This window comes from Oryza glaberrima, chromosome 1 (genome assembly GCF_000147395.1).
Source record: "Oryza glaberrima chromosome 1, OglaRS2, whole genome shotgun sequence".
Taxonomy (NCBI): domain Eukaryota; kingdom Viridiplantae; phylum Streptophyta; class Magnoliopsida; order Poales; family Poaceae; genus Oryza; species Oryza glaberrima.
Genome location: NC_068326.1, coordinates 20,671,600 through 20,683,922, shown reverse-complemented (window position 1 = coordinate 20,683,922; position 12,323 = coordinate 20,671,600). Strand labels below are relative to the sequence as shown.

The window sequence follows — 12,323 nt, the reverse complement described above, 5'->3', positions numbered from 1 at the left end:
TAGCTTATAATTGCTATGTACGCAGTTGGGTTTCCCTAGCAACTAATAGCTTATACTACCTCCATATTTAAATATATAACATTATTTGACATTCCAGTTTCTTTTCAACTTTGACTACTAACTAACAAAATTATAATAGTATTTATGAAAAATCTATCCATAATTGTTTTTCAAAATAAATCTTTGAGAGCTATCGGTTGTTCAAGTTTTGAATTGTCCATATAAAGCCATCAGTATCTTATATTTAAATATGGAGGAAGAATTTAATGACCAACCATAATTGAACATCAAGATGGTGCCACATGCTTGATGACTTGATCAATTGATCTGCCGATGGAAGTACTGTAGCTCCAACCCGCTCTTTTGGATTGGAGGAAATTCATAAGAATTTTAGAGATTTTCCTATACACATGTTTTGTTTGGAACAAAATATTAGAGCATATGCCAATTCTTTTAGAATCCATTCCATTGGGGAATATATATAGGATTTGAGCTCAAACCACTTTTTATTTTTTTTCCTTTGAGTAGTCAAAAGCAACTTCTCTCTATAAAATCCATCAAAATTCATATGTTATTTTCTTGTGAGCCACCTATACACATTATCTTTTAAACTTATGTGACTTTGATTTTCGTGGGATTCATATATACTACGTCAATTCTATTCCTATATTTTTCATATATCGGTTCCTGTATTACTAAAATCATGTATTTATAAAAGGAATCCCGCTCACGTTTTCTTCAGATGAGAGGAATTGGACATTTCTCGTAGGTGGCAATCGTAGTCCTAGGTAACCAGCAGATGCCTGATGCCATGTATATGCATCCATGCCGAAAGCAAGTAAATGTAAGTAGAAGAGTACTGTCCGTAGCTTGTAGGCTTGGAAAACGAGACAAAACCAAGATCCCTACCCAAACCCAACCCTCGACGCCAATTAAACACCAATTTTCTTGGTGCGATCGATCGATCGAGAGTTGTATCACCTTGAAGAAAACGCTTCGAATAACCAATTCAACACACAATCACGTAAGTATATATGGCTCCCTCCTTGGAGCTCCATCTCACCATCCATAGCTCCTCCTTGGTCCAGATCGCCCGCGAGGCTATAGCTTAGCATATCGATCCACCATGTCGACGTGCGTGCCCAAGGGATCGAGATCGGCGAAGGGCGCGGCGGCGGAGGTGGAGCCCCGCGACGTCGACCTGCAGCCGGAGGTGAAGTGGCACGACGGCGCCGCGGGCTACGTCGCCCGCCTCGACCTCGCCGGGTTCAGGAAGGAGGAGTTCCGCGTGCAGGTGGACGGCGCGGGGCGCGTCACGGTGCGCGGGCAGCGGCCCGCGGGGCACGTCCGCCTCCACCGCGAGTTCCAGCTGCCGCCGGCGGCCGATGTGGACCGGATCGCCGCCCGCTTCGACGGCGCCACGCTGTGCCTCACCGTGCCGAAGCGCCCCGCGGGCGGCGCGGCGGAGGTGGTGATGGCGACGATGGAGGACGCGAGGGTAGAGGCGGAGATGCAGATGGAGATGGAGAAGGAGCGGGCCAGGTGGGATCGGGGGAGCGCGATCGCCGCCGCCGTCGCCGCGTTCGCGCTCGGCGTCGTCGTCTCGCACAGGATCTTCGCCACCAGGAATGGCTCAGCTTGATATATATGCATATTGTTGGAATATGTGATGAGCTCGGAGATTGTTGGAACTAATGGAAGTAAACGACATCACATATTCGCATGTTTAAAATATACTCCAATATGATAATATGATTCAATATATGAGACCCAGGAAGAACCCAAGAAATGAAAATTCGGCAAGTGAAACACTCGAAATATGAGATTACTCGGCGTGTGATCTTTGATGATCTGTTCATAATTCAGAATTCAGACTCGTTTGGGCTGGTCGTTAGCTATTCTATTATGGATTTATGGGTTTTTTTTTTGAACACGCAAAAGGATCACACGTTAATATATTAGAAGAAAAAAAGACTGCTATGGTTAAAATTGCGAAAAAGAAATGCTGCTCCAATATTGAAGGAGATCGGTGACGGAGGAACCCCACTATATTCCCAACGGGACTCGAAAAACAATTCCCAACAGCCCTCGAAAAACAGCGGCACCGCCGACGACCACGGACGGCCTTTCTGTAGGATGGAGTCCAAAGCAACTGAAACCGAAGAGAGAGTAATCGAAAACCCTGGAGTTCCGCTCCTTCTACAACTACCAAGATACCAGGAGGATTAGGATGAAAACGGTAGGAAAAACCCTCTACCATTTTCATTTTCATTTTTTTCTCGAAAACGGAATCAAAACAGTATACCATAAACGGTAACCATATAGATAATATCGGTATATTGGAAACGGGACCGTCGGAAAGGAATCTACCGATATTGGTCGGAAGTCAAAAATTCATGTTGGAAATAACGAAGTGTGGCATAGTCATACATTCAACTACGCATGAAGATGACTTTATAAGATCATTCTTGCATCATCGCACTTCAATCGTTATTACTTTTTTCCTCAGGCATTCATGGAGTAATCATGTGGAGATGAAATGAGAGGAATTTCTTAACTTTTGGACGAATCAAATTTCTGTGATCCTTTGGCTTTTTTTATAGAACAATGTGTATGTACTTAGTGTTTGATGTCAACCCTGATTGTCATGATGATGGATCAAAGGTTGTGATGTTAAATTGAGTAGTCAAATGTTGTGGACAGCATGCACTAATTGCTCGTTTAAAAGTTTATCATGTTTTCTAGTAGATCATTAGTTTGTCATGTTTTATGATCATTGTAACTATTTTACTTATTACCAACTGAATTTTACAGTAATTTTCAGTCCTTTATTTTTTTCAGAATTTTCGGGATGTTCCTAGGTAGTTTTTAGAATTTTACTCATTTTCAAATTTTGGATTTTATTTGCACTCCTTTTTAAAAACTCCACAAGATGAAGGGGATGGGATTCAACTTCAAATGGCAAATGGGATTGAACCCTGGAGTGGAAGGGCAGAGGGGATTGGGTGGACGAGCCTAAAAAGACAGATATCAAAAGGCTGACTGACCAAAAGAAAGGGTGTAATTTTTACGACGAATATTTAGATAAGACGAAAATAATGGGTACCAATAAGCTTGCACCTAACGTGTAGAAAATTCACACCCCGGATAGCCGGCCGACGCTGGCAAACGTCAACTTACCCATACCCATCGATCGATTCGATTCCTTTTTATATTAATTAATATCTGTCGCTCCTCCTCGCAAAGCTAATATCTGTCGTAGCTAGCTAGCTAGTGGAGGTTTGTGTTTGGTGGAGCAATGGCGGCTCGGGGTGGACGACGACGACGACCGTGGTGGTGGTCGTCCTCCTGCCGCTGCTCTCCGCTCCTTCAGCTGATCATCAGCAGCTGCCTGCTGCTGTGGCCGCACCAAGGGGTGGCTCTGGCTCCGTCGCGCGCCGCCGCCACCGATACCTTGGCCGTCGGCCGGCCGCTGTCAGGCGGGCGGAGGCTGGTGTCCAAGGGTGGCAGGTTCGCGGTAGGCTTCTTCCAGCCAGGTACCTATAGCAGCTAAGCTACCTCTTCCTCGCCTCCTGATCATCACTTCATCAGTTCGGTTACCCCCTGATCGATCGTGTCTCGATCGCGATCAGCGACGCTTTGCTAGCTCCCTTATGTTCGTGTGTTGTTTACTTGTTTCTTTTGCCTGATCGAGTTTGGTTGTTGCCAATCGGGCGGAGTGCCAGTTAACAGTTTAACCTACTTTTTTTATTCGAACTATTTACACGGTAGATGTACGCACACACCATCACTACATACGCAACACCATGCTCACATACCTACGAAAATGTCCTAACACATACTCAAAGAGGTAAAAGTTACTTAGTAGCTGTACATTTTTAATCTTACTAAATTTCTATTAAAAAATTACTTGCACATATATATGCGTAATATTCGTAAGCATTAGAATTTAAACCCTGATGGATGAAATCACGCACCACTACTTCACCACCACATCTACAGTTTTATTTTTCCGAATGATACAAATTAAAGCTTAATAGGCGAAGCTGCATCAATTGATTGGACTAATTAATTATACAATGAAATATACGTATGTACACATTGTACAGTGCACTGGATTGGGAAAAAAAAGTTTGGTCATATTTTTATTGAGCTTTTTTCGAACTTTTATATAGTTTATTATATTCTTCTCTGTCATTTGAGATTTTTCTTATTAACGAGCCGCAGTGAAAACAATTTTCATTCAAAATTAAATAATTTCCACTTTAAAAAAGATCATTCAGAACTTTTTTTTAAAAAAAAAACGAGTCACCGAGCCTTTTTTTTCCACCGACTACAATGAAATGTTGGTCACTCGAACTGTTTCACCCATAAAAGTTTGTCTTGTTCCATTGTATTGAAAAATTCAAAGACAAAGACGTACAATTACAAACAAATACTCAAAATTTGTTCACAACGGAAGAAGAGTTCAGAGTTCACAACGGAAGTCAAATTTTTCGCTTTTGCAGTCACTCGTAGCTGCATCTGCGTGTTCATTAATTTCACGATGTTCAATTCTTAATCATGTGGACCGATTAGTTTGACTTGCATTATTTTGTACAGAATATTACACACTTTGACCTGTTGCATTTCAGGTTATTAATTCAAGTTTGAAAATTAACGTCGGTCACAAAAGTAACAAGGTAGACATCTGGATTTCAGATTTTTACTCAAGTTTAAACTACACTTTCTCATGTGGATTTGGATATTGACAATTATATGGTCCCAAAATCCTTTTTTTTTTTGCAAAATAATAGTCCAGCCATAAAATTGATAAATTCGAGCGGCATTTAATTTATGGGGTATCTAGTTGTCGTGCATGCATGTGTCCCACCGACACAAGCATTAAACTTTTTATATATAATATACTTCCTACCTATTTTTTTTTTGCCCTAGACGAGTATGCCGGAAACGATGGCTCTCGAGGAAGGCAGTGGCAAGGTCTAGCCAGATTTGGCCTCCACAACAAGTACGTCTTCTTGAGACACTACTAGAGTAACCATCAGAACTGAAGGAGGCCTCCACCCTATATACCATCGCTATTGTTAGCCTCTTCGAATCAATGAAGATGGTAGGACAAGATGTTGTTGGCGTATGCGCCTCGCCCCTTTCCTCCTGTCACCAGCCACGACATAGAAGGTCGAGCTTAATTAGATTACCGTAAACCTAGGACCGGGTCATCAACGCTAGGAGTATCGACATCAGTGACACCTGTGGGTGCCACACTCCTTCCTAAAGAAGATGATGTTGTTGACTTCCATTTCCTCACTTCGTGTCGGATAAGCTCTCTGTAAAAACTAGCGGCAGAGCCAATGCCAGGCTAGCATGGGCAGTTGCCTGGGCTTCGCTGCATGAATCAAGTGATCAGTAGTACTTGTTACCATCATTTTGCTGCATTCAGTGCACTATATATAGTGCAATAAGGGCATGTACAATGGTTGTCAATAGTGGTCTCTTAGCGTTGCTAATTAGGAATACTTGTTGATATGGAAGAAAGAGAAAGGGGAGAGACAAAACATCGTTGTTATGCATGACAACGGCTTAACAATGACTCTTAATCACTATAATATGGAAATATGGTTGCATGAGGGTAAAAAAATAGAAAGAATATTAATAAAAGGAATATTTTTTGAGTTAATGATTAGAGCCTTTGTCGTCTCAACTATTGTAAATACATGGTCTCTGTATTGTTTAAGAGACCATACTCATCTCTACCATTGAACATGCCCTAACTAGTACATAGTTATCTTGCTTAGTCACAGGGTCCAGACATTCACCTGCATGCAGTTGCGTAGTAGGTAATTACGTTCTTAATTTATTTACTAGTTCAAATATAAGTCAGATAAGTGGATCAGCTTAACTGTAACATTCATCATCATATTTTTCATTTTAAGATAATACAAGACTATAATCTAATCCATCAACAATGCATGACCATCATTTCATCAATATAATTTCGTACATTGGTTTTCTTCTCCTTAATTTAGAACTCGACAATTGACAATTTTACATATGCGTATACTAAATAGTCTACATAGTATATGGATTTAAGTGTACTTTTTACTCATCATTAGGTTTGCCTGGGCTTAAAAAAATTTCTAGATTCGCCACCGGTAAAAACCTAGTTCCAGATGGACGAAATAGTGATGACGACATCCTACATGTCATGACCTTATTAGATACGTCATATTAGAGACTCTATGTGGTTTGGCATTCTAGGTGGCTAAGTTTTTGTCGGATTGGCTTTGATGGATATGGTGATGAGAAGATTGGGTGAATCATTGTTTATAGCTAAGTATTCTCCGATGTTATCTTTTGCTTTGGTTCGACGTCAGCTGCCGGCAGTGATGTGTGCACAATTCGATCAACACAATGACCGGTCGCTGATTTCAGAGATTTTGTTTTTGAATTTGAGAAAGACAACTACATGCTACATGTAAACCATTGTGAAGAAATAATGGTTATGCATATTCTCACCAACCATAGATAAAAAAAAATCCCTGCCTTTGAGATGGTATTTTAAAGTAGTTTTCTTGTTTTTAATCAAACTATGATTTTGCAACTCGTAGTCATTCGTTATTCAATCTCTTTACTAATTGGCTATAGCTTGTTGAAGTAAAGGCCAAAATAAATTCCACTATAGAAAAATAGATGGCATATTTTGTTTTGTCAGGGTAAGAGTTTGACCGACAATTATTCTATTAGGATATCACTTATATCTTATGTTATAAAAGCATAATCATAACTACTTTTGAATACGAATATAATTGATTCAATTTTATTTCATAAAAATAATATGAGCCTAGAGAGAGGAATATCCATGTACATAACCAGAAATGCCTACCTTATTGCTGTTGGGGTTGTCTGTGGTGGCGGCTTCCCGTGGACAAGCGTATCAGGGAAGGGGTGATGAGACACCGCTACAGGCGGCTACTCGTGGAGATGAGGCTGAAAAAAGTGGTTTGCTCCGGTCCAACAAAAAAGTACCTCGAGATACCAGTACCTCACGGTACCAAATCATTTCCGATTGTTGGATCTAACAACGCCCATCCTGCACAGCTAGATCCAACGATCAAAAATGTTTTGGTACTGCGAGGTACCGGTACCTCGAGATACTTTTTGTTGAACCGGAGCAAACCTCAGGAAAGAATGGGTAGTAGAGGAGATGAAAGAAGGGGGTAATTTGGTCAAAATTAATGGTCATAGAAGCATAAATATCATTTTTTACAAGCAGTTTGCTATTTCACTTGTGAGAGATTTTTTACTCCTATCTTTCAATTTTTCGTTAGTAGGATTTTGCATAAAAATTTGTATTCATGTAGATTCAGTTTGTACTTACACTTGGTTATAGAGCACCAAAATTAAATTTTGCAACTGTTTTTTTCTTTAGATTTATGATTTTGACATGTTTAATTTGTCTCTTTTTCGGTTATTTTCTTCAAAACGGACTGTATCCATTAGTTGAAAACTATATGTAAGATTTGAAGCTCCAAATCTATATATAAAAAAAAAATCAATGGACAGTAATTTGCAAAAGATCATAGGCATAATTACAACACATGAATTTTATGTGGCATAAATCTAATTAACCCTTAATTTATTAGGTAGAAGTATCACCTAACCATTTCCTTGTTCGTAATCGTAACAGATAACGCCTTGCAGCGTTGGTACATGGGCATCTGGTACCACAAAACCCGAGAACACACCAAGCTGTGGGTTGCCAACAGGCAGGCCCCACTCACCGACCCGGAATCGTCGCAGCTCTCCATCTCGAGCGACGGCAACATGGTCCTCCTCGACCGCGCCACCAGGTCACCGGTCTGGTCCACCAACATCACCGGCATCGCCGCCGCCGCCAACTCCACGGTCGGTGTCATCCTCAACACCGGCAACCTTGTCCTTGCCGACGCGTCCAACACCTCCGCCGTGCTGTGGCAGAGCTTCGACCACCTGGACAACACGTGGCTCCCCGGCAGCAAGCTCCGCCGGAACAAGCTCACCGGCGAGGCGACACGCCTGGTCGCGTGGAAAGGTTCCAACGACCCGACCCCGGGCATGTTCTCCCTCGAGCTCGACGCCGGCGGCGGCGGCGCGAGCCAGCACCTGCGGCTCGCCTGGAACGGCAGCCACCAGTACTGGAGCGGCGGCGGCGGCAACTGGACGACCGCGCCGGAGGAATCGGGACCTGAAGGTCAGTCGCCGTACACCTTCCTCTACGTCGACGCCGAGAACGAGAGCTACGTCGTCTTCGAAGTCAAGGACGAGGCCCTGTTGTCGCGGATCGTCGTGGGAGTGGCGGGGCAGATCATGCTGTGGGGGTGGGTGGAGTCCGCCGCCACCTGGGTGCTCTTCTGGTCGGAGCCCACGCTGTGCGACGTCTACTCGCTCTGCGGCTCCTTCAGCGTCTGCACCGACGGCGCTGTGCCGGAGTGCGGCTGCCTCCAGGGATTCGTGGAGCGGCAGCCGCGGCAGTGGCTGTACGGCGACCAAACCGCTGGCTGCGCCCGGATCACCGGCCTGCAGATGCCGTGCGGCGGCGGCGGCCAGGCGTCGGGCAAGACGACGAAGCGCGACGACACGTTCTTCACGATGCCCAAGGCGAACAGTCTGCCCACCGGCGGCGTGGCCGCGCCGTCCGCGACCGCGAGCGCTCACGACGACTGCGAGCTCGCGTGCCTCGGCAACTGCTCCTGCACCGCCTACTCCTACAACGGCAGCTGCACGCTCTGGTACGGCGACCTCATCAACCTCCGGGGCGCGAACGGCTCCGGCACCGACGGCTACAGCATTTCGATCCGCCTCGGCGTGGCGTCCGACTTGTCCGGCACCGGGAACACCAAGAAAATGACCATCGGACTCGTCGTCGCCGGAGTTGTCGCCGCCGCAGTGACCCTCGCCGTTCTGGTCGCGGTGCTCGTCATGAGAAGCAGAAGGGCGAAGGCGTTGCGGAGACTGGAGGACTCCTCCTCCTTCTTGACGGTGTTCACGTACCGTGACCTGCAGCTCGTGACCAACAACTTCTCCGACAAGATCGGCGGCGGCGCCTTCGGGTCGGTGTTCAAGGGCGCGCTGCCGGGGGACGCGACGCCGGTGGCGGTGAAGAAGCTCGAGGGCGTTGGTCAGGGCGAGAAGCAGTTCCGCGCGGAGGTGAGCACCATCGGCATGATCCAGCACGTCAACCTGATCAGGCTGCTCGGCTTCTGCACCGACCGAACACGGAGGCTGCTCGTGTACGAGCACATGCCCAACGGCTCGCTGGACAGGCACCTCTTCGGCTCCGGCTCCGGCCATGGCGGCGGCGTCCTGAGCTGGAAGACGAGGTACCAGATCGCCCTGGGCGTCGCGAGAGGGCTGCACTACCTGCACGACAAGTGCAGGGACCGCATCATCCACTGCGACGTCAAGCCGGAGAACATCCTCCTCGACGGCGCGTTCGCCGCCAAGGTCGCCGACTTGGGGCTCGCCAAGCTCATGGGCCGCGACGACTCCAGCCGCGTGCTGACGACGACGCGCGGGACCGTGGGGTACCTGGCGCCGGAGTGGATCGCCGGCACGGCGGTCACGGCGAAGGCGGACGTGTACAGCTACGGGATGATGCTGTTCGAGATCGTATCCGGGAGGAGGAACGTGGAGCAGCGGCGGCGGCAGGCGGAGGCGGCCGACGACGACGAGTACGACAGCGGCGCCGGCGGCACGGTGGAGGCGGACTTCTTCCCGTTGACGGCGGTGAGGATGCTGTTCGACGTCGACGGCGACCTCAGGGACGCGGTGGACGGCAATCTGGGCGGGGAGGCCGACATGGGAGAGGTGGAGAGGGCGTGCAAGGTGGCGTGCTGGTGCGTGCAGGACGCGGAGAGCGCGAGGCCGACCATGGGGATGGTGGTGAAGGCCCTGGAGGGGCTCGTCGACGTCAACTTTCCCCCGATGCCGAGGTTGTTCATGGTAGGGCTGTCAACGGGCTCTTCTCACACATAAGCTACTTGGAGTTGGAGTAGCTTATGACAAATTTAAAAACAAAATATATTAATACACGCAAAATCTATTTCGAGAGGCATCTCGATTTAGACTTAACGAGCGACGCAGACAATTACGTGAGAAGTACCAGTAGCGTTACAGACATACATGCAAGTAGTTTTTCTATTAGGTTGTGCATTTTTTTCTTCTTATGAAATTTTCTCTTAAACTACTCATCCGATCTACGATCCGATTACATCATTGTGTTCGCAACAATTAAATCTTTACAACAAGATCTCACATGATTATATTTGATGAAAAATCACAAATTACTTTTATAAGTTACTTCTTAGACATATAAAAGTAAATTCAGTAAAGCCTAAAAGTAATTTATATATATTATAGAAGTAACTTAGAACAAAACGAAGGTAACTTTGGCATGCCATTTGAAGTAAATCCGTTGTAGAGATAAAAACATGACTCTATCTAGAAATTAAATTAATCAGCACAAATTATGGAATTAACTAAAAACAATAATAAAAGTAATCACCTCAGAGCATTATAAATGTATAGGAAGTATTTTAATCAAATCTAAAAGTAACTTTTATATACATACATACATATATATATATATATATATATATATATATATATATATATATATATGACAATTTGTTCAATGGAAAAAGGTATTAATTAAAGTTACTTTTTTTATAAGTTACTTCTATAATATATGTAAATTACTTTTAAGCTTTACTGAATTTACTTTTGTATTTCTAAGAAGTAACTTAGTGAAATCTAAAAATAATTTAGACATATCATAAAAGTAATTTATGATTTTTCATCAAAATATAATCATGTGAGATTTTGTCGTAAAGATTTAATTATTACAAACACAACGGTGTAATCGGATCGTAGATTGGATGAGTAGTTTAAGAGAAAATTGTATTTGAAGTATAGGTGGATAGTATCTCTTATAGATGAAGTGGTAGATGATTTAGACAAACCAGCTACCACTAGCTGTGTAGTCAAGTCCATTAATATGGGATAGATTACTTTATAAATATGTAAGGCTAAATTTGATGAGGCATTGATGTGTAATGTTCCGTAAAAAGGAAAAAAAAATCAACTTCTAAGGATCAGAAGCTAATCTTTTTAGGATGGAGGGTATATATCTAAGGCTTAGAGAATGTTGGAAACTTTGAATTAAAGGGAAATAAATGAAACGTTTAATTTCAGGTTGTTAGGTTTTAAACAAGTTAAATACAGAAAGTCTATTTGTCTCTTGAGGGCACATATTTCGTTTTTTCATGTTTTTAAAATTCACTAAAAAAATAACAAGATATATCAGTGCGGTGCATCACTCCACAAACATATATAAGGCGGGACTCTATAACTGGACTTTTGTATGTATAACTGGGCGCCTTATAAATGGACTGTATAACTGGACTTTTGACTTTGAGCTGAAATTGTAACTGGGGTTTGGATTGGAAGTGATTCGGCCATTTAGCCGCCCAAGTATTTGACTTAGGGTTTCTTTGCGACCACTTGAATAAATTGACGACGATATGATGGGATTTTTAGAAGCAACGCTTGGGCATGCAAATCCATCGGACGCGGTAGTGTTTCAAAGGTAGGGACAATATCGACTATGGGTTTAGGAGCGGTTTATGGCATACAAATCCATTCGTCGTGGTGGGGTTCAAAGGTAGAAATAGAATTGAGAATATACGGGTCGACGCACGACAATTAGATTTGCCGAGCGACTTTAGTGGTTTCAAGCGAAAGACCGAACTCGGGGATTTCGAGTAGAGGGAAAATAGGAAAGAAGGGAATCTGAGGGAGGCCGAGTCGAAAAGGCGAAGCGGGTTTTGATTCAATCGCAAGGTTCCAAGGGTTCGGGGAAAGAAATGGTATTGCGGCAAATGAAAGAATTTTGGGACTTCGATCAGTTTAACATCGAAGTGCTTGACAAGACAAACGGGGGAAAGAGAGGGTAAGGAAGGATGTCGGTTTGGGGGAACACTCTTTAGGTGGATCGATTTATCTGTGTTATTCTGACAGTTCAAGGAAAAGACGGGGTACTGCAACCGTCTAGTGGAGTTGAGGAGGAACAGAGAACGGATATTACACTGAGAGGCGTTTCCAGAAAATCACTGGGTTTGAGTATTTGCAGATGCCCGAATAATTTGCTCGAGGAGGGTATTAACTTAGGAGGAGGATCGAACTGCGGAATTCGAATCTGGAGGAATTACAACAAGGATTGGGATTCACAAGAATGGATTAACCGAGATCTTTGGCACAAACATATAAATGCACACAATTAACAC

The 12,323-nt window shown here is 44.2% G+C and overlaps 2 protein-coding genes across 2 annotated transcripts; both read left to right on the top strand.

The window, feature by feature from the left end:
* The first annotated feature begins 1,126 nt into the window (after positions 1 to 1,126).
* On the top strand, positions 1,127 to 2,682 carry LOC127779360 (21.9 kDa heat shock protein-like). Its single transcript, XM_052306128.1, has 2 exons — positions 1,127 to 1,542; positions 2,604 to 2,682. The coding sequence occupies exons 1-2, from the start codon at positions 1,127 to 1,129 to the stop codon at positions 2,680 to 2,682; spliced, it is 495 nt and encodes a 164-aa protein (XP_052162088.1).
* A 591-nt stretch (positions 2,683 to 3,273) lies between these two features.
* LOC127755709 (G-type lectin S-receptor-like serine/threonine-protein kinase At2g19130) lies at positions 3,274 to 10,504 on the top strand. The gene is made up of 2 exons (XM_052281384.1): positions 3,274 to 3,536; positions 7,688 to 10,504. Exons 1-2 carry the CDS (start codon positions 3,299 to 3,301, stop codon positions 10,012 to 10,014), a joined length of 2,565 nt encoding a protein of 854 aa, XP_052137344.1. The 5' UTR covers positions 3,274 to 3,298; the 3' UTR covers positions 10,015 to 10,504.
* The last annotated feature ends 1,819 nt before the right edge of the window (positions 10,505 to 12,323 follow it).